The 20,806-nt window shown below is 40.1% G+C and overlaps 1 protein-coding gene across 1 annotated transcript in view; it reads right to left on the reverse strand.

Moving 5' to 3' along the window:
- Positions 1-20,806, reverse strand: part of LOC150081479 (uncharacterized) — a 156,456-nt gene that overhangs the window by 6,024 nt on the left and 129,626 nt on the right. Inside the window, exons 6-8 of the mRNA XM_090380217.1 lie at positions 19,768-19,885; positions 14,231-14,393; positions 11,909-11,954 (exon numbers count right to left, since the gene is read on the reverse strand). Coding sequence (XP_090236343.1) covers positions 11,909-11,954; positions 14,231-14,393; positions 19,768-19,885 — 327 coding nt within the window. The remainder of the gene's footprint in view (positions 1-11,908; positions 11,955-14,230; positions 14,394-19,767; positions 19,886-20,806) is intronic.

Consider the following 20,806-nt stretch of genomic DNA (forward strand, 5'->3'; position numbering starts at 1 on the left):
GATGTGTTTTAAATTTGTACGTGTAGGGCTATATGTTGTGCAGGAGAAAGTGCTGGGAGGGGAGAGTGAAGGCTGGGGGGTGAAATATGAATTGATATGTGACCCCCAATTATTCAGTGAGACATGCCCATGCCCCACCAGAGTGAAGGAATGGTGTGGCTGGGGAGAGAGGAGACAGCGAGCCGTCACCTTCCCCCCCTGCCGGGTGTGGACGAAAAGGGTTGCACTGCACGAGAGAGTGCAGAGCCTTAAGCCAATATGGCTCCGTCAAGGTGGCAACTTGGAATTTCTATATCTTCGTCAGTCTTCTCTGTGATAGGTAGCCTTTGGTATCCAGGTTAGTCCTCCTCAGCTATGAACAGTGGTCAGGTCTGTTGTCAGTCCGTTTTCAATGCCTGTGGTTCTCTTCATCATGGGAAGATCCCCATCTCCATGGGGTTATTCTTGCGTTCGCTAGGTATTTGATGATTAGTAGTGAGCAGGTTCCTAAGGGAGATTCTCCTTGAGTCCTCTCCACGCGTGTTCTGTGTCTGTCTCTCTCTTTTTATTTTTTATTTTACCTGTTTCCTCTGTTGATGGCTATCTGTGTTTTACGGCTAGCAAAGATGTTTTGGGCATATTCCCTTAGCTTCCTTTATTCCTCTAGTGAGTCCAATAGATGTGATTCCAGGTTCTTTGGGAGGTAGTGTATCATCCTGCACCTGAGGTCCTCATAATGGGTGAAATCGTACATAATGTGCTCCCAGCACTCAAGCTCCCCACAGGCGCAGCTGGAATCCTCAATTCCCAGTGCTGTCAGCTTGGCTTTAAAGGCTCCGTGTCCAGTCAATAAATAGGTGGTGTTTAAGCCAGGTTGGAACCAAGTTGGGGGGACTGGGGTACATCCTGTCGATGTTCGGAATGAATTTCCTGGTGATATTTCCTTTATTTGAGTTGACCCAGCGCTCCTGCCAAACTTGCATCAGGTGTTTTTGCAGTCTTATCTTTTCATTTTTCATGGTGCATTAACGTCCACAGTATAGCCATGGTATGTACAGGGGGTATTCCTTTCTCTATGTGGTAGTTCATACCCTGCAGTACGTGGGTATTGGTTGTTCTAAAAGCACGTATAACTGTCAGTAGGACAGTTGTCGAACAAATGGTTCTTTGCGTTGCATCAAGGATGCGTCAGTTTACTACAGTTGCTGTTTTGGGAAACCATATCGGCGTAAGTTATGATCGGTAGAAAGGTTGTTTTATAAAACAATGCCTGGGTGCGTTGGATTAACCCCCAATCCCGCCTGGCGATCCTAGCCACCAATCCAGAGTATCTTTTAATTTTGGCTCTGATATAAGTTAGATAGTGTTTAAAGGAAAGATTACCATCCAGTATAACCGATAAATATTTTAACTGGGTCACTAGTTTTATTGTGGAAGATCCCACCTTTATTTGTGGCGGCCTACGTATATCAAGCTTGCCTTTTAGAAGGATGGAGGACGTCTTTGTTGTTGATATCGTCAGGCAGTGGATTCTGGTCCAGTTTTGCAATATCAGCATTGCCTGATTGGTCTTTTCCTCCAGCTGGGCCCTGCTATCCGCAGCAATGGTGTGGACCAAATCATCGGCAAAGGCCTGGGGGCGCACATCGCCGAGGTCCAAAGCCAAGAACCCGTCCAGAACAATGTTCCACAGGAATGGCCGCAGAACAGAACTCTGGGGACAGCCCCTGCGGACATCACGATTCACTCTACCATAAGGTGTTTCCATGGTGATGCATCTCTCGGAGAGATATGATCTCATTATGGAGTATAAGTTGATCGGCACGTGTGCCTGCCTTAGTCTTGCCACGACGTTCGCCCACAAATGGTGTCGAATGCTCCAGCGAAGTCAACGGAGATGACTAGTAGATATTTATTATTATAGTTTGCTGCTGATTCCGATAGACTGCGTAAGGCCTCCACAATAGACGAACCCTGCTTGAATCCGTATTGCGATGTCTCTGAGTTTCGCTGTCTGGTAATGCTGGTTTAACCTTGTGTAGATGTAGAGGGGCGCTTCCGTAGCCAGGTGGGAAGGAGCAGCAGTGCGTAGCACACGCTTCTTGATTAGACCGGGGTTCGAGCCCGTCACCACAAAATACGGAGGATGTGGGAAGGTCAGGGAATGACCACCGCATATCCCGGAGCAACATGGCCTTAGTTGCTAATGCTCCTAAAAAAAAAAAAAAAAAAATACAATCCTTGTGTAGTAGGCCTATTGGACGATAGGAGTTTTGCAGGTGGGGTGGGGATGGAGATGCGGATCTTCCCATGATGAAGGTGCCCTTAGCCAAGCAGCTGTTATAAAGGTGTAAGAGGAGGTCTACAATGATTTCCACAATCTTCTTAATAATTTCGGGTTCTAAGTAGTATAGGCCTGGACATTTATTGTTTCTTATCTGGGTTGCCATTTGTTGTAGTTAATCCTGTGTGAAGGGTGGCTCCTGAATGTCTGTTGAGTAAGCTTCATTATCTTGACAGATGGTAAGTTGGCTCTATTAGTTCCGGGAAGGTGGCATCCAGTATATTGCTTATTGATTGTTGCCACGTGGTGGTATAATCACCTTGTGGTGTCTAGGTGGTTGAAGTTACTTCCCCCCCTGGGAAGTTTATTCGTGACTCTCTTGTATACCACTCCCCAGGGTTCGGTGTTCCCTGTTGTGCTAACAAAAGTCTCCCAGGCCTTGCGTTTTCTTTTAACGATCGCATTTGTGTAGCTGTTTCTGACTACTCTATATCTTTCCCTTAAAGATTCAACCTCATGGGCCGGCCATGTGCGCCTTGTCCGTTGGAATTATTTTCTTCTTTTAATTGCTTCCCGTCTGAATTGTTGAATTTCCAGGGTTTACCTGGGGACAGCTCCCCGGATCGGGCTTCTTCTTTTTATTGCTGTATTGCTGACTTCTGTTATTATCTTGGTTACTTTAGTTTGGGTTTTATTGGGTTCCTCGAGCTGATTTGTCCCAGTTAAGTGTTGGGCCGTTGCAGGTATTAGGATTTCCTTAAAACGTTCCCAATTGCTTTACGAATGGCATAGTGGCTTTGTATTTGCTTGGATATTGGGGATCTGTCAAGTGACCTTGCTATCTGATAGGTAACCACTCAGTGATCGGACGTTGTTCACGAATCCTGAACAAGCCAGTCCTTTATATAGCCTGCGACGTTCCTAGTGGACAGCGTGACGTAGATTGTGGCCTCCCACAGTGTGTTAAGAACGTGGGCAGTTGGTGCCGCCTATTTAGCACCACGATCGGGGAGTTGGAAAGGTATTCTTCTAGTATTTGCCCGTTCCGAATTCTGCTTCTGTCTGGAGTCAGGCTGTGCCAGGTGGGGGATCGGCAATTGACATCCGCCCTATGATTATTTTCTGGTCCAGGAGCATGTCCACCAAAGCTTGAAGGTATTGTGTAGCTAGAGTAATGTCCTCCCTCGGTCTACAGTACAGTGCTACTATGTAGAACTGGCCTAGCGGCGTCAATACGTGGGCACAAGCTACCCATGACGAGCACAATTGTTTAACTTTCGTGATTGTGTAGTTTGGGTTGCGTAGCACTACCGCTTCGCAAGGGGTATCTTCCTCTTCGTGTACTATCTTATATGTGGTTGGGTATCCGCACACCCGTTTAGAGTGGGTATAAGGTATAAGGTATGTTAGTGTCTAACGGCTCCTGGGATTTCTCCCATCTCCGCGGATGTACATTGTATCGGGGCCAGAGATTTGAAGTGTGTGGGAGTCATGTGCTGTATATTGTGCTGTGCCCTTTGTTCTTCCGGTCTATTAGCCGCCGAGCCCCTAGTGGGACCTGACGTTACCACACCATGCCACGGGGAGGCTGACCGGGTGTACTGTAGCTGGAGTACTCTGGCGGGTCCTGCCACCTACTTTCCTAGGATTTCAATGGCTAGGACCAGATTTGAGAATGAGATGATCGCTGTTTCTTGAGCAACGGTTGTAATTTTAACAGAGCGTAGGGTTGTTCGCTGATAACTTGTTCTAGGGCCAAATAGGTCAGGCAGTAATTTTGATGTTTTTAGATTTAGACCTGTGGGGCCATATATATATATATATATATATATATATATAAAAAACGTTGTGCAAGAGAAAAGTAAGGGAGGAAGGCAGAAGACTGCCTGGAGGGTAGGAAACAGAAGAAAGGGGCCGACAGGGAAGATGGCCCCTGATGACAGTGTGGCATGCCCAGTGCCTCACCAGAGAGAAGAGTGGGGTGGTGGGTGGACGAAAACCACCTCCCCACACAAAAAATAAAAATAAAATAAATAAAATAAAATAATAATAATTCTGTAAGAGAAAAATAGGGGGGGGGGTTAAAAGGACGGATGGTAGGAAACAGAAGAAAGAAGCAGGGAAAAAAAAAAAAAATGAGAGAGAGATATACCACGCAAGTGCAGGGTAGGTACAGCTAGCACGGCCAGTCAGTTGGAGCCGACAACTTGCTGGAAATCCAGCAGTGTGAGTGCTGCTAGTACTTTTCTCTTGCACAACGTTTTTTATATATATATATATATATATATATATATATATATATATATATATATATATATATATATATTAATAGTTATATTAGTGATAAAAGGAAAGCAAGAAATAAAGCAAAGCAAGAAAGTTAAAAGACAATAACTAATATTTATGGGTTAATGCAGTTGCAAGCAATCATGCAATACACCCACAATGTCTACAGAATATCATTAGAAAAAGTAAATCAATCCAATAATAAGAATACCATCAAGGACTTAAGAAAACGTAAAAAAAAAAAAAAAAAAAAAAAAATTATTATTATCGCTTTTTACCGACAATCTAGATGACTTCAACTGGGGCCAACCACCCAGAATGAAGGCAAAAAACGACAAGAGTTCTCTGTTTCTGTGATGATCAATATATGCTAAGTAATTTAAATCTAAACCAAATATAAACCAGTATAGGCCGAACATAAATCGAATATAAATATATTCTTACCCTTGAATATATCGAATATATTCTTACCCTTGATTCTAATATTTCAAAATTTTTCTTAATTAATTATCTTCATTCGATTTATTTATATTCGATTTATGTTCGGCCTATACTGGTTTATATTTGGTTTAGATTTAAATTACTTAGCATATATTGATCATCACAGAAACAGAGAACTCTTGTCGTTTTTTGCCTTCATTCTGGGTGGTTGGCCCCAGTTGAAGTCATCTAGATTGTCGGTAAAAAGCGATAATAATAATTTTTTTTTTTTTTTTTTTTGCGTTTTCTTAAGTCCTTGATGGTATTCTTATTATTGGATTGATTTACTTTTTCTAATGATATTCTATATATATATATATATATATGCCCCACAGGTCTAAATCTAAATCTAAATCTATGGTGGAAGGGTCATGTTCAGGAAGGTCTAGTTCAGGTGTCGTCATTGGGACTCCATTTGGTGAGTCTGTGTCGCATCCAGACTGAAGGCTGGTTCAGTAGTCTTTATAACGAATAGTGGGGGTGGTCAAAACCGGGAGTCCAAGATTGATGGTCAAGTCCAGGGATGGATGGTAGGTCTCTTCTTGATGAGATGTGTCACGTCTGGTCGAGAGGTTGGTCCAGGAATCAATGAGTTTGTGTGGACCCTGTACGGCTCCTGGAGTATGAGAATGTCTGCATTGATTTCGTCAGCTTTTATCCTTACCTGTTCTGCCACTGCTCTGGCTCTTTGCGCGTTTTGTTGGATGATCTATATTTTGGATGTATTATATTTCTTATTGTTTGTCTCCATAGTCGGTTCTCTTTTGGTATTGACCCTTTGCTTTGATATAGAGCGGGCAGTTTGGATCTCTGATCGAATGTGTGTATTCCATTTTGGCTGCTTTACAATTGGCACAGGTTGGATCCTGTTCCCTGTTGGGACAAGTTTTGTACTCATGGCCCTTGCCAGAGCAGTGGCCACAGGTAGGCGTTGTCTGAGTACAGGTGTGGGTTGTGTGTCCGAACATTCAGCACCGGAAGCATTTCGGCACTGCTGCATTTTCCCGGAACCCGTGGGATCCCATTCTATATATATTCCGTTGCAGTTTTTCACCTGTTGCCATGCAGATGCGTATAGTTCAACTACCCAGTTCCTATTGATTGAATATTGAATACCTTGGGTTACCGTGTTCCTATTGAATACATTTGTGTTACCGTGCATTTTTCTTGTGCTAAATTCCTTAGATTTCTGGTGACAATTTTAGTTGCTAGTTGTTCAGACGTTACGTCTTTGTCTACATTAAATATTATAATTTCAGGCCCACGCTTTTTTGGTGGCTCCGTTGTTAGCCCTAACTTGGCAAGTTTTAGGTTTTCCATTATTGTCTGCATATCTTCCTTATTTTCTGTTTCTATTATTAGTCCTGTGCTTCTTGTTTTTCTTACTGCTTTAATTCTGGTAGTCCTCAAGTCATCTTTCACCTCTTTCATAAATTTAGCCTTTAGTTCTTCGCTGGATTGGATATTTTCAGTGTTTTCGAATGCTGTCGGTCTGAGTACCACCAAGTTTGGTGTTTTCAATAGTGGTGGCCTTTTTTCTTGTTGCCCATCTTGGTTTGGTTGTAACTGGTTTGATCCATTTCTCAGCGCCTGGGCATATGTGGGGGCACGCTGTTGCATTTGATTTGCCCCACATTGTTCGTAGAGTTGTACCTTAACATTTGCTTTTTCATTTTCTAGTACGGTCTCTATCAGCATGGCTTCCATCTTACTGAAAATGTTTGCAATCTGCGATCTAATACCTGTTGTAATTCTGTTTGATGGTTCTTTGAAAATATTCTCTAATGCCGTCTTCAGGGCTAGAGATTTTTCATACACTGTGCCTTTAGGCAAGATAGGATCCAGGGGAAACTCTGGTGGCTTCTGTTCTCCGGTATCCTTTTTAGATGCGATACTATCTGGTTGTTCCCTTGCTTCAGTTTGGGAACGTATTCTCCGCTCTATTTTTGCACCAGTCGACTTTTTATTTTTTCCCTCCATTCTCCTTAGATTTCGGATAAATGGCGTTTACGGTTAATCGGGAGTGTGTTGTTTTTGGTCAGCTTGTGACTGTTAAGAGCAGCAAAACGATACGCGCTACAAGTTCGTAGCCCTTTTGGTTCTCGTACAGTTCACTGTTTAGGTCACGGGGGGGGGGGGGAGAATAGCCGGATGCTCCTATAGAAACAGGAGTACTGAAACGGTGCAGTTTGGTTGAGCTGGGGTGACGCCGATCACAGAAATTAGAGTTATTTCGGTGTGGGTTCAACGGAAGAAAAGACTGGGAGGGAGAGAGGGAGGGAGGGGAGAACGGAGAACTTGAAGACATATTTACTTCACTATGTTGTTTACAAGGTCATAGAGTTGAAGGAGCACAATCTTACCCTATAGTAGCACTCAGGGGGAGCACTAATGCCTAGTCTATCAGTGTGATTCAGGCGTGGTGACTGTATGTTGTCACGTGGTCACTCTTTCCAATTTTAAGAGAATGGGGCTTTTGTTATTTGTTTTGTTGTTATTTGTTATTTGGTTTTTAGGAACATTAGAAACTAAGGCCATATTGCTTCGGGATATGCGGTTATCATTCCCTGACCTTTCCGCATCCTCCGTATTTGGTGTGACGGGTTCGAACCCCGGTCTAATCAAGAATCGTGTGCTACGCACTGCTGCTCCTTCCCACCTGGCTACGGAGGCGCCGACGCTTTTGACGGCAGACCCATCGTCGTTAGCGTTGGATAAAGAACGCAAACAGAATCTCACGTCTACCCAAAGAAAGTTCAAACAAAACTCACCAAGGTGTTCCAGTTCTTTAATGGCTTTGATCCAACACAAATCCAGAGTTTTGCGCTAACTTTAAACTAGTAAACCAGGTCACAATTTACGAAGCTGTCACACACACGTGCACCCTTGAAAGCGGCCATTTTAAACACTCCGGACCTTTGAAGTATTAGGTAGGTGATCATAATTCAGTGTATATTGTAGATTATGTAGAGCGACTCCTGAACGCTAGTTCAACTACCGCCGTGGTACTAAAGCCTGATGTACCCGAGTAGTCAGGAGCGAGAGTGCATAGCACGCGTTCATTGAGTGGACCGGGGTTCAAGCCCGTAACTACTAAATACGATAACTATTCGTATTGACGATTTATTGTAAACTCCACTGACTTGGTTGTCGTGCCGGAGTATAAACAGAAAATTTATTTATTTACTCTCTAATAATACAGAATACTTTAAAATGGTTAGGATTGAGTATAGTGCTATGTTTGTGAAGTGTTTTGTTTAGTTGTTTCTGGCCGTTTAGCTACTGGGCAGAAACAATCGCCAAGAAGCGGATAAAGGTAGCAGGTATTCAGATAATGCTGGACAGTGCGCGCGTCTGTGTGTAAAGTGCAAGTATTTGATGTCCAACGGCATCAGGGGTTCCGCGTTGTTTACTCTATGAAAACCAGAGATTTTTACAAAAGTGTAAGAAGTATTGTTATGATGTGTAATGTCATGGTATGTTGTTTTTCTGGCTTTTTAGCCGTGGAGCCCTTTAGTGGGACTCTCCGTTGCCCATACATTTCCCCGAGGGGGCAGGTCAGGCACCCAGTAGTCTGTCTTGTACTCTGGCAGGCCCTGTCGCCTAATTTCAGTGGCAAGGGCCTGTGGCACACAGAATCTGCCAGCCTAAGTGAACTTGAACGCGGTATGATAGGTATGCTGGTGCAAATATCGTGGACACTGCGCCGTCCTTCTGTCACTCGTTTGGAGAGGTCTTGGTTCGAGTTTCGTCGATGAATGATGAATGTGTAAAGCCCTCTTTTAATAGGCTGTAGTCAGTCGATCTCAGCCGCAGGAAGCAGGGGTTTTCCTCTTAGTTATTCTGTGTTTTTAAGCCTGCACCACATGCAGATCTGATTTTTTTTTTTTTTTTTTTTTGGTAGTTGTTGGCGCATCGGCTTCTGTCGCCATATTGCACCTCCTAAGGTTTTTGCAGTACTTTGATCCAGCCCGAGGCGGGAATCGAACCCGCGACCTTGTGGTTGCCGGGCAGGTACTTTACCCTCTCGGCTAGCCCGGTCGGCCATGGAGATCTGCTCATGAACACACTTTTGCAGAAACAATATACATATGCAGATATGTACTCCCGGGAAACATTAAAAAAATAATTTACAATATCTCTTTGGTGCTTCCCAGTGCTATAATCTTAGAAATTTTGTGAGGAAATATATACTGAAAAACATTCTTGTTGTTATATTTCCAGCTTTGCTCTTTTGTAGTTAAATTTTTGTAGTTTGTTCATTTAAATAATGATAATCTGCTCTCTAGATTAATCTGTCCAATATATGATAACTGTTTTCTCTTCCAGCAAACGGATGCTGTCTGGAGTGGATGAAACTGTTTCATTTCTTGAAAATAATGATAAAAGTCATAACTACCATACATATTACCATATATTCACTACCATACATAAGCAAATGTATGGTAGTGAGCTAATTTTAACTTAATTAACCTTATTAAAAAGCATTATAAGTCATTTTACGTTCAGTTAGGTATTAATTTTTTTCTCGTCTAAGTTTTAACGAAACCAAACTCTTTTTTTTATGTCATTAATCAATATCATTAAACGAAGGAGATTTCAATAGTTATGTTCAACTTTGAGATTTAAAATTCCTCAGCGTTCAAATTTTGTAAAATACTGATCTGAAAATATTTGTTAGATGTTACGGAATGACATAGTTGAATAAAGATATTATGTATATTAGGTTTAAAAAATAGCGAAGAATGAAATTTCAAATTATAAATTGATACGGTTTATTAGGGTATCCAATCAGTGAATTATGTGTTTTGATAAAAGATATTCTCTGAATTCCTTCGAATTTTTCCTGATTTGTGCAAAAATTAGGAAAATTTCATGGCGCTCTAAATCAATTGTGTTTGTATATCAGTTAGTAAACTTTAATCTGCGAATATTCTATGAAGAATGAAATTCTTCTATGAAATATTATAATACAGCCGAAAAGTTGCTTTGTTACTTCTAATATTTAATTAGACAATCAGATGACCTTAAGAAATGAAAAGTATTGGTTGTTTCCCTTTTTGAAGCTCATCTTAATCGAAGACAAATTCATAAAATATTTGCAGCTGTTTGTAAAATTAGTTTGTAAAATTATTAACAGAGACCAATTCAGCGCTAATCCATTTATTCATATTCTGCCATTACAAAAGAATTGTAAGTTTGATTTTCATCTTTTTGCGTAGTTGGGATAATTCAGTAGACCAAACATCTTCGCGAACTGCACTGGAACCTACATTTAAAATAGAAAGAATAAAAAAAATATATGAGGCAAATGAGAGATTGTAATAAAATGAATAAACGTTCAAAACTAAAACCTAAATTTTGAAAGAAAAACTTGTGAAAGTTGGAATATTTTTTATTTTTCAGTTATAAACGCTATGCTTTACAAACAACACGCAAGTCAAAATTAAAACTTTGATATCATAAAACATTCATAGCGAAACACAAATTTATCCTCTAATGCAGCGATATCTCCCCTTTAAATTTTGGAGCGCCTTCCTCTATCCGCTATAATGCTGTAGGCTTGAAAAAATCTTTGAATGTCATTATAAACCCCGTTGCTGTGTTAAAAATTGTACTAGTCCCAAAGAATACTTTTACTATTATGTTAATAATATTAAGTTACATATTTTAAGATCAGAGTCATGATTTTAATTTAGCATTGTTTTGAGATCGATGCTGCATGAGCATAACTTACGTATCATCATATCAACCTTAAATTATAACAAAACGAATAGAAATACAGCTAACTTTAACCTTACTCCTTATTGAACAGTTTCTGTTGCCTGCCTTTTCTATAAATATTTCAATGAGCATCCATTTGAATAAAATATCTCTAATTTCATCGCTATTTGTCCAATGTCGACATCCATTCCGGTTCAACTCATTTTCTCTTCCTCGTCTACCCCTTTTACTTCTATTCTCTGAAAGAGTTTTTCTCCTCGTGTATATTACTTGAATTGTAGTGTACAGAAATTCAAGTCCAAAGTTTTCTGTCTTCTTAATCTTCAACATCGTATGTCTTCTTTACCTTCAATCCACACTCAGTATTAGAGTATAAAGTTGCTTATAGTAACTTACTATTATTAAGTAAAGTACTGTATTAGATTTTAGCATCGTTCATGTTCGGGGTAACTAATCACCATAAAAATGTATTCTTTATTTATTTCCTTTTATCTCGTTAATATCTGTCCAGTCCCTCTTTAAATTCACATAAGCCTTCTTTCCGCAACATTGGCTAGGTGTTTTATTCGAGTAGGCGTCAATTACTCTTTCGCTAAATGAGAAATTCCAAATTATTTAGATTATTGAACCATTTCAAGTTTTATATACTTCGATATAATCACTGCATAACAATTTATTGAAATGGCGCTTCTGCTTAGAAGAATATTTCATGACTTCACAACCATTGTCATCATGCTTCTCTGTACCCTTTCGAGCAAGTTCACATCTATCCTAACATGCAGTTTTGAAATCTGTAAGTAACGCTCAAAATGTGGATGACCATTATCCATTATTTTATGTCGAGCGAAATCGAAGTATTTGAGAATCGGATATTTCAATATGCCGAGGATTTTGGTCGAATCTCCACTATGCATCTCCAATAAAGCTATTCAAGAAACTAAAGCTATCATTTCACGCCTAGTCTTTAATTTTTAGTTTAATTGGTAACTTATGATACAGTTAATGCTTCGATTTTCCAGTAACATAGATGACGCTAAACAGGTGTTTTAGTGAGAGGTAATTATACAGTGTTTATATGCTGACATTTATGCAGTCAGTAATAATATTTAAATTACGAATGGCAGTATTGAAGAGAAAATAATAGGAAATACTAACCTGCGCAGACTGGATAGTTCGCTCTCGGTGGTTTCGCCTTTTATAGCTGAAAGAAAAGAAATGTTTAGATGTCATTATTAGGGTACAAGTCGAACTAATCAATAATTGTAAAAATAATCTTAATAATTTACTTTTGTTTAGACTGATATCACTCCGCGGGTGTTTGAAAATTTCTGAGGCTGGCCGCATTTTGATGGGACATTAGGCATGGTTTTGTCTAATGGCGTGGTGGAACATGGCTTTTAGCAGTGGAGGGAGTAACTGAGTTAGTAGCATAGGAGTCACTTTTAAAACCAGACACAGGTCACCACTGTATGCGTTTACAATCGCGTAGAATTTCCTTCCTTCCATTTTGTGAATTTGTAAAACTGGGAAATCAGGTGTTAACGGATCTTTTCCAGCAAGTATGTTGACTGATTGTATTAAGTAGGGCATTAGTATTCTGGTGTTGACGCACACGAAGGACGGCAAGATAAAGCCTGGGACGAAGCAGATGTTACAGATTTAGAGCTAAAGGAGCTTGTTCTGCAGAATTAAATGTCCCATAATCAGTGCGGAGCGGTTATAATTCGCAAGCATTACAGTATCACTTGAGTGATTTGTCTTCGCAGTAGCACAATGGTTATAATCCCTGTCCTCCACACACCGGGAAATAAAGGTCTAGGTTTGAATACCGTCAATGACGCGAGGAATTTTTATGGGCTTTTTCCACTACGTGGCTGAATTGGTCGATTCCAGGTGCAGATGGAAAGGTTTTCCCCCTCCCCGTATTCGGCACTAGAACAGGTGCACCGACCAGAGAACTTACACAATTTACAGACATAACATATAGAAGGTGCCTCCGTAGCCAGGTGGGAAGGAGCAACAGTGCGTAGCACACGCGTCTTTATTAGACTGGGGTTCGAGCTCGTCACCACCAAATACGGAGGATGCGGAAAGGTCAGGGAATGACCACCACATATCCCCGGAGCAATGTGGCCTTAGTTGCTAATGCTCCTAAAAACCAAAAACAACAACAAAAAAAAAAAAACCCAACAACATAACATATAGATGAGTTAATTCTTAGGTGGCTCTAATATGACAATTTTTGTATGATTTAATTGATAAAAAGTGGTGTTAATAAAGCAATGGTTATAAAGGTTCAGCTAAGTAGATGATGAATAAGTGTACCATTATTGCGAGCATATACAAGGAGTGGGCAAAATAATGGAAACACTTGTGATAAGAGTTACAGATACAGTAATGTGGGCATTTAAATTGACCAACCATTTGCTTTTAAACAGCTTGTATTTTATATGTGGAATAGATTCAAATAAAGCTTGAACTGTCTTAAGAGGAATATTGGACCATTCTTCATGGAGGAACATTTCAGGCTCCTTGAGTGATGAAGGTACAGGAAATCTGCTTCTCATTCTCCTCTCCAAATATACCCACAGTGGCTCAATAATGTTTAAGTGTAGTAGTTGTGCAGACCATGGGAGTTGCATACCCTCAGGTTCAAACCAAGATTAAACACATCTGGCTGTGTCTGTTTGACCATTATCAACTTGAAACATGACATCCTTTGTGTGTTTTAATTCTTTACTGCTTTGAATCGCTCTCCAGACGGCGACAATGTTGCCTGCTGGTATGGCTAATGATTCAAACGGTTTATTTTCATTTGGTCCCACTGGAGTGAAGTTAGAATAAATGAGGTAAATAAATTTAGTTATAATTTAGATGAACTAGTTATAAGGATGCATATACGTAGGGTCTTGTATTCTCACCCTGGTTTACTGTAAAGTAGAAGTAAAGAATGATTTTGTTATTTTCGCCGTTTGACATTCTCATGATAAAAAATCTACAACTCAAAATCGGTTTATATGATTTCTATTAAAGAATAGACAAGGTTTTCAGACAAGCATATAAATGAAATATTATTCGTTTTGATTGACTGATTATTAATACTTTCAAAGCCTCCGATGAAGTAATGGATGAATGTTAACATGGAATGAATAAAACTCGTAAAAATTTTGCTCTTCTTTCCTTTTCCCCTTTTTGATATATTTGAATATTCATTTTTACAGTATCTTCATCGATTACACAAAGCCTGACGTCACCTTTGGCCATTTATCGTAGAACTGTATGTGGGTTAAGTGTACAATGCTAACGCGCTGGTAGATTAAGATATATTAAAATACAGGCCAAAATTTGTCCTGTGAACCACACTCGCGGTAATTTTTAACGTCACAGAATTAAAATTGTGTGTGTTTTGTGCAACAACATACATTTCAACAGAATTGTACAGGTTATTTAAGCCAAAATAAATAAAAAAATGTTTACCTTTTTTAATTTCCGCTATCAGATTTGATATTAACTCCTTTATATCCCCTTGGGTTTCCTTCGCCATTTCAGCTAAGCTTCCCAGTAGTTTTTCCAGCATCTTACGTATATGGCCAAAAGCTGTAATATGTAGATCACCTAGTATTTTTACTACACGTATAGCCTGCGGAAAAAGAGAAATATTGAAATTATACAGACACACTCACGCATACACTGCTCGATAAAGTTAACAAACAAAACGTTTTTCATGAATATTTTATTGTGAATAGTATCGTCGCAGGCGAATATTTGATATAATAGCAACCTAGCGTGCAAATTCTGGTTATCCACTGGATATCGATCTACCACCTTACAGAGCCGCATATTATCCAATCATTCATGTCTATAAAAACGCGGGTTGCGACCACGTCACTTCGTTCCCGTTTTCTGGCTTGCTCGGTGGGATAGCTGTATCTCCAGTACTCAAGTTGCGGGCCATTTCAGACTTGAAGCTGGGAAGTCGCAGGCGGAGGTGGCATGATAGTTTAACTACAAGAAGAGCTAGCCAAGATAGCCTGAAGGCTACGCCGACCAGAACAGACAGCCATATGGCTCTAACAGTAAGAAAAAAAACAAAAAAAAAACAAAAAAAAATAGAATGAAAGTAGAGTGAGAATGCCGATTATGAATGAAGTAAATGTGTGTGTCTCCCACCCCTCTGCCTGGTAGGTTAACCACTGCCAACTAACATATCCCATCCCCAGAGCGGGATGGGCAGCTTGACCTTCCTACCGGATTTGACACTACTTGGACTTGACACCAACGAAGTCATTCTGCGGCTTTGCTGCCGAAACACCATTGGCTATCTGAACTGGGTACTCTAACCCGGTTCTCTTTAAAACCCCATCCCCGGGCATGGGAGAGAGGTGACAGGTCTGTGTCACCTCTCCTCCCTGTCTACCCCCATACTTCGCCTGATGGGCTCGTCTCCATTGACCTCTTTGGGGATGCCTACTCTATCGTCCCTATTCTTCTATCTGTTTTCCTCCGTCTTCAGTCTTCCCACCCCTCTCTCTTACAATTACTAGTGTCCGAACCATTGGTAAATTGCTTGAGCCCTACACCCAAAAACTTAATAACATCTATTCGCATAAATAGTACTCCTTTTGACTGACCGCTATCTATAAAATATTTTTTTAAGGTCCTAGCCACTGAAATCTCAGGAAATTAGGTGGCAGGACCTGCCAGAGTAAATAACTATAATAGTAGTGTACCTGGTCTGCCTCCACGAGGCGGAGTGTGAACAACGTTGGGTTCCATTAGGGGCCCAGCGGCTAAATGACCAGAGGAACAACAGTACACTACACTACACATGTACAAAATCCATACACTTTTAAACCTCTGGCATTGAGAGTGTTCTGTTTCAGACCCACAATGTATACTACGAGGAGATGGGGGAAACCCCTGGTGCCGTTTGACAATAAAAACACTCTACACTCTAACAGCAAGAGGAAACCCTATGATGTCCTCTCATCAATTGTTTCTTGAGGTTGCTGCAAACACAGGTGAAAACATTTCCAACCAGATTGTGTTAAGAAGGCACAATTCAAGTGGACTCTATGCAAAGAAGCCAGTGGTTTGTGTCCCATTAACCCCAAACCACTTTACAGCTGTTGTCATGAAACTGGTGTCATGAACATGTGACTTGGAGCTCTGACAAATGGGCTATACCGTTCTGTTCTCTGATGAGTTCCTTTTTATCCTACAAACGGATTCAAGACATTATTTCATCTGGGGATAACGAGGTAGCGGTACCGTTCCTCCAACATCAGAGAGAGAGGGACAATTAGTGGAGACGGTGTTCTCATATGGGGGGAATAATGATCAACTGCCGCACCCTTTCTTCATGTTTTTTGAGAGGGGTGCCGTGACTGCGTAGAGGTACTGAGAACAGATCCTCGAAAACTATGTGTGACTTTTTAGGGATGTGGATGGCCCAGATTATCTTTTCATGCACGACAACACCACTACTGTGGCCAGCACGATCACCACACTTTAATCTATGCTGGTGGAAGAATGGGATTTTTTGTCGCAGAATCTTATAGGAACCTTTATATTGAGCATGGTTCACCGCTGTTAGGCGTGTTTAGACGTTGGAGGGGATTATACGTCGTACTGATGTCATGTGACCATATTTTCGAACTTCTTGTATCGATTTCTGCAATGTTTTTTTTTTTTTTTTTTTTTTTTGTAGTTCTTATACAATCCATAAAATGTCCCTTATACCTGTCCGAAGTTTCTCGCTGTCTCATTTCATCGTTGTTCTATGGTATACCACCATACCAACTTTGGTCCCGCTTCATCGTAAAGCTGCAGGAGTACACAACATTTTCTACATGCTTTCTTAATATATATAGTAATTAGCAGCCTCTTTAACAGTATTACAAAATTAAAAAGAATTTTGATTCGAGATAACATACAAAGTCTTTACGGTACGAAGAGAGCTTGTACCATAACACTGAGTGCCTTAAAAATATTAATAATCTTGATCACCGAATTAAGTCTGTGCCCATCTTGTTAATGTTCAGGTCCATGTTACTAAGTAGGTGACAAGCTGAACAAGTGATCTTGACATTCCATATCCTCAGTGGCATATCGTTAAGATTCTAGTATAATGAATGCCTTGGGGGAAAAAAAATTTTTTTTTAGACAGGATCTGTAAAGAAACAAACTTTGGTTAGTTTGTTTCTTTCTGAAGTAAGACGCCCTTGCATCAGCTGCACTCGAATATCGTTTACGAGGAGTTCAAGAATCCTGCAGGAACGGTATTAGTACAAGAAAGATATTTCAGGAGCTGCACAGAATCGGATTTAACGGAGGAGCTGAAACTCACAAACAAACATCACGCATGCAATGTACAGCGTCTTTCTACCTGGTGCACAGCCCATCGTAATCGGTCACTGGAACTTTGGAAAGTTGTATCATGGAGTTGCGAATCATTATACCGATTTCCCGATCTGGTGTTTGGGTCTGGCGGATGCCCGAGAATGTTATTTACGAGTTATGTCATCCCAGCTCTAAGTTTGACGAAGGTTGCTATCACTGTCTTGGGTTTTTTCCTCTTGGTGTGGGCTTTGGTCATTGATTGTTGTTGTTGTTCCTAGAACAAAGAATGCCATGCGGTGCAGTGACAATCGGCCTAATTCCACTCTTCCGAAACTGTATAGTGAGAACCCTCTTTTATTTCAGCATAACAGTGCACTATGCCAAACTGCACAACCTGTAACGACTTGATTTAAGTTATGGGGCGTGCAAAAGCTTCACTTTCCTGTATAGTACCTACGAACACTTTATGTGATTAAATACTTTTGGGATGCGCCGTAATGTCGGCTTCTGGCCAGGTCAATAACATCAGCAGTAAGTAAACGAATTGATCGGTGTGCTGAAGGAGAAATGAACCAAAATCCAGGTATCAAATTCTTCCTGCTAACAAAATGTCGTCTTTGCATTTAAGGGAATATTCCAGAAGTGTCTTCTTTGAGGTGAAAGAAGACACTACTGGCACTACGGAGACAGTGAAAGTGTATAAACACTTTTTCCATTTTATTTTCACTTGGATACTTTCAAGGGGTATAGTATTGTTCGTGGGATATCCAGATGATATCTCTAGGGGAAAATTAAAAGAACGTACATGCAGTTGGACAAAATATGAGGAATGCTGAATCGAAAGAAAAGTATTTTGAAATCTCTCGAAGTGATGGTATTCTATGAAATACATGTGATGGGGAAAAAAACTGAACTGGAATTGGGTACCCGGATATTTCAGATTTTTCAGTTATTATTTCATCGGTATAATTTAATCTCACCACTCTACCCTTACATTGGCATACAGTGGCGACACGAAAATGTTCTGGAGCCAAGTAAGATATAGGTGGGAAGTCTTTGGTAACGTATCCTCGGCACAGAAAGGTCGTCAGTCGGAAGTACTGCGGATGATAAAAGGCGGAATTTAGAAAATAATTTAAAATGAGAATCCGTAAAATGAATATCCTTTTTGTATAGAGTACCCTTGCCCTAAAATACTCTATAGTCTATACTACTGCACACCATCAGATATCTCTCATATTGTGGAGTTATACTTCATAACTGGGTTGGCATGATTTCAACATCAGGGTACCTGCCCACTATGGCCATAGTTGCCGATGCGCTTAATAAATCCCTAAACCAACAGCCTGCCCACCCACCGATGAGAAGCCAATTATCTTCAAAACGGTGGCGTCTAGGTGGTGGTATCCACCGAGAATAAGTAAAAGTAGTCTTCTTCACTGGTGAAGTGTTACTTATTCGAGGTAGTACAATTCCATGGCAACTCGTGAGGGTATTCACAATATGAGATATAATTAAAAAGGTACTAATTTAACTACTTTGGTAAATTACTACGAATTAAACTGATGCTATTGCACTAACCTATACGTTAGATATCTTTTTTTTGTATAATAGTACACATTGTATACTATTATAATAGTACAGGTGCCCCCATAGCCTAGTTAGCATGGACGCTAGGCTGTGCTGAGTAGAGTGTGTGGGACTAGAGACCAGCTGTCAGTAGTCGTGGATTTCCTCCTCAGTATCTTGAGTTGGTCAGTCTCAAGGCCGGGTGCAATTAGTAAGTCAAATTCAAGGATCATGACTAGAAATGCATTCGAAATAAATAAATAGTATACATTGTCTTCATAGTCTTCGTTATCTTCAGTTTAAGGACCACGTATGAAAACAGTGTAATTAAAATGCAGTTTAGATACATTTTCATATTCATCGTAAAATTTCATCCAGAAAGACCAAGTAAACAACGTTGGGACAGCTGGACAGATTTTATGTAAAATAAAATAGTATAATCAGGTAGATTAATAAGTAAAATGATATGCTCCACATGACATTAAGAAAGCTTTCTTTTAATCATTTACCACGTGAAAATTTATGAAACATAGTCATCTATATTAACTTATTAAATAGATTATTTACACGTTTCATATTTTCAGTATTCAGATTACTTAAAACACAGACTGTGTTTCCTAAATACATATAAGACTTACTTTGTTGACATGTGGACATGTGTATATGTAATGGGCGGCACCTAGAACGTCTGTTCAACTCCGCCTCGTGTCTCTGTGAAGAACAGTATCACTACAAATGGGCCAGATATGTGTGTGACGTACGTTTGTGTGTTTTATGTGTGTGTTCTGTTGTTCTGTGCTGCCCTCTTGGCTACCCAGAAGCATCAGTCACCTGGACAGATGATTCTGGGTGCTCGTGCACACCACGGGAAGGTGGGCCAGTTCCAGTAGAGCACGTAACGCCTCAAAAGAGACTCTGACCCACCTGATGTTGCCAAAAGGTGGGCCAGATTGCTCCGGGGGCCCATTCCAGAGGAAAAAGAAAGGAGCGAGAGAGGGAAAAAAAAATTAAAATAATAAAATAAAAAAAAATAAAAAAAAAAAAATAATAGTAATAAAGAAGGAGAAAAAAAAAAAGAGAAGAAAGAAAAAAAGAAGACTTACTTTGTTGAGTAAATCTTTTGCTTTCTCCTTTGATACTGCGAGAAGTTCCTTGAGTTTGGTGATCAGAGTTTGAAAGAAGGTTGTCTCATCGTCGCCTTCGGCCATGAAAAATTGTACGCTGTGCAAAAGGAAACAAATGTTCTCGTTAACTGAATATTTTTAGAGCCCCAATGATGGGAAGTATAAACTATATTCCAGAAACACGTACTGCAAATATAAAATAATTTATATATAAAATATGTCTGTAAAGCCTTTGCTCTGAAGATGCAATACAGTTATATGTTATTGTAATGTTTCTTTATTGAGTAATGTACAGTGAAATTCAGTGAAGTACCTTCACTGAATGGTCACTTTACTAAGTACACCTGCCTAATAGTGTGAGTTATACTTCATATGTATAAATATGTGAGTGTTATCCCTCAAAATAGCCTGATTCATCGTCGTGGCATGGATACACAATCTCTCAAAAGAGTGCCACAGGGATGCTGGTTGATGGAGACTGAATTGGTGCCGACGGTTGTTGCAAATTTGATGGTTGCGGAACTCTAATAATCGAGATTCGATGACTGCGGAGGATACCATAGTAGACTGAATTCACTCTCACGTTCCTGGAACCAGTTCTCTACAATTTTTCGTTGTGAAAAGCCGCATTAAGGGATGCACTGGTTGGAAACAATTTTTTGTAAAAACATAACTGTGGCATCCAGATGTTTTACTGGTATAAGTGGAGTCTAATGTGCATTACGAAAACACTTCACGTGCCATTAAAATAGTGTTTTTTATACTTCATAACAACCACTAGATTTACAGGAGTTTAAAATTAAGATTTCAAAGATGGATACAGTCGTTAATCGTGTTTGTAGTTATGTAGGCTTGAACATTCAAATGCGTGTCAAACGTGTGTGGTAGTGCACCCTCTTCCAGTTGGTCATACTCCTGCATTATTGATACCTGACAGATTCTTGACTCATACTGTTTTCGCCATATTCTGGTCCTCATCAGTGCGAAACAGTAGAAAGCGGGATTCGTCAGACCAGGC

Source organism: Mastigoproctus giganteus, chromosome 8 (assembly GCF_048544385.1).
Source record: "Mastigoproctus giganteus isolate SK-2022 chromosome 8, ASM4854438v1, whole genome shotgun sequence".
Lineage (NCBI taxonomy): Eukaryota > Metazoa > Arthropoda > Arachnida > Uropygi > Thelyphonidae > Mastigoproctus > Mastigoproctus giganteus.